Source organism: Lactuca sativa, chromosome 5 (genome assembly GCF_002870075.4).
Source record: "Lactuca sativa cultivar Salinas chromosome 5, Lsat_Salinas_v11, whole genome shotgun sequence".
In the NCBI taxonomy this organism is placed as follows: Eukaryota; Viridiplantae; Streptophyta; class Magnoliopsida; order Asterales; family Asteraceae; genus Lactuca; species Lactuca sativa.
Window position 1 is genome coordinate 308,458,466 of NC_056627.2, and position 1,600 is coordinate 308,460,065.

The window sequence follows — 1,600 nt, forward strand, 5'->3', positions numbered from 1 at the left end:
GTGTCTCAAAAATTGTTTTGTAGTGGTGTATGGTTATGTGAAATATTTAATACATGTTTCACATATATAACGACATAAGCAATATCCAAGCACGAGATTTGAACTCAAACCCCAAACGATTTTCATTTAAAGAAAAAGAATACATTACATATTTTGCATCAAACTCAAATTAACTCTAAATAAATAAAGCCAAAACAATAATGAATTCCAAAGCATATACATTTAAGAAAATTTAGTTTCTAACCCCACACTTGTTACGTATTTCACCATTGTTCCCTGTCAATACGTCAAGAGAACCTAAACGTATCATTGCTGCAGCAAAGTCGTTTCTCCAAGCAGTCAAGTTACTCGAGTATTTAGTTACCAATGTGGCTGTCAATTTACTATCAAGAAGAGTTTGATCCGAGGAGAATAAAACCTTGTGCTGCTTCACGTTAAGGTAATATTGATTATCCAGGCGATTCGCGCTCACTGGATCAAGATTCGTAGTCCCCGATTTTCCACTCTTTGGGCATTTCTTTTTCAAGGCTGCTGCATATGTTGGATCCAACGAGGGATCAGTCTGGTCGCCATTAAAGAAGTGTAAGCGGGATGTAACAGAATTACACCCTGCTCTTCCTATTGAGTGAGCTCCAGAAAGTGCTACCATGTCTCCAACACTCAAACCTTTAGCCACAAACGTGTTCTTGAGGGTGTTTAGGTCAGAGTCAGGTGACGGAAGCTCTACATCATCTATGTTCGATATTGTTCCATCCCGTCTTCCTGATGGAATAGCATAAGAGAAACCACCAACAATGGTGGTGCTATCTCGAGCAGCGAAAGCCAAGATGTCAGCACATGAGACAGTGTTAGGGCATGCAGCTTCTATCTGTGCTTTAGTCTGATCTATTATCTCGAATCCTCTCAGAGTGCCGGCGTTGGCTCCGGCATCTTGCTCTGACTCCGTTTCACTTCCGGGCACTGTCTTAAGTAGAAGTGAAGCGTCACAACCCTACGAGTGTATCATAAAAAAATGTTAGAAATGTTATGTAAAAGGATAGAAGTTATAAGACATGAAGCTGATGAACTACGTACGTACCCTGACAAAGCAGTCATGGAAGTAGAGACGAAGGATTCCTGCAGCCATTCCAGGGTTGGCGGTGACTGACTTATTCACCGTGTCTCGCACTATCTGTTCAGCCGCCGGACATGTGGTTTTGTAGAACCCCACTTTCAGCTGTTTTTGAGCTTCGGTTGTATCCATGGTGATCATCAGAAGCATGCACAACATACAGAGCTTCATGAAACATGTAACCACCCAATACATCTTCATTATTCTTGTTAATTGTTGATCTCGATCCCACTCTGTTTATTTCAGAGAGATATGTAAAGTATTGAATTTAATTAGGTATTAATTAGGGTGACTAACAAAAATATATATAGGCTCAGCAGTTGTTCATACTTCATACTTCATACTTCATACTTCATACTTCATAGTAATACAAAAACTGCGACCTGACTTTGAGTCGGCCGCTTATTAATTGATCAGGTCTGTCCATCTTATTACTTTCAATATTTCTTTGGTTTATTCGTTGTATTTCCCTTCTTAGAATTATAATTT

At 39.5% G+C, this 1,600-nt stretch overlaps 1 protein-coding gene across 1 annotated transcript; it reads right to left on the reverse strand.

The window, feature by feature from the left end:
* Nucleotides 1-232: 232 nt before the first annotated feature.
* LOC111890731 (peroxidase 5) lies at nt 233-1,306 on the reverse strand. Its single transcript, XM_023886818.2, has 2 exons — nt 1,079-1,306; nt 233-991 (listed from the first exon to the last, which is right to left on the reverse strand). The coding sequence occupies exons 1-2, from the start codon at nt 1,304-1,306 to the stop codon at nt 233-235; spliced, it is 987 nt and encodes a 328-aa protein (XP_023742586.2).
* Nucleotides 1,307-1,600: the final 294 nt, after the last annotated feature.

Excerpts from the sequence above, each read along its gene's own strand:
- LOC111890731 (XM_023886818.2), bottom strand. The coding sequence starts at position 1,306 with ATGTATTGGGTGGTTACATGTTTCATGAAGCTCTGTATGTTGTGCATG. Across the intron at positions 992-1,078 it reads TCCATGACTGCTTTGTCAGG|GGTTGTGACGCTTCACTTCT; the intron begins GTACGTACGTAG and ends ATACACTCGTAG.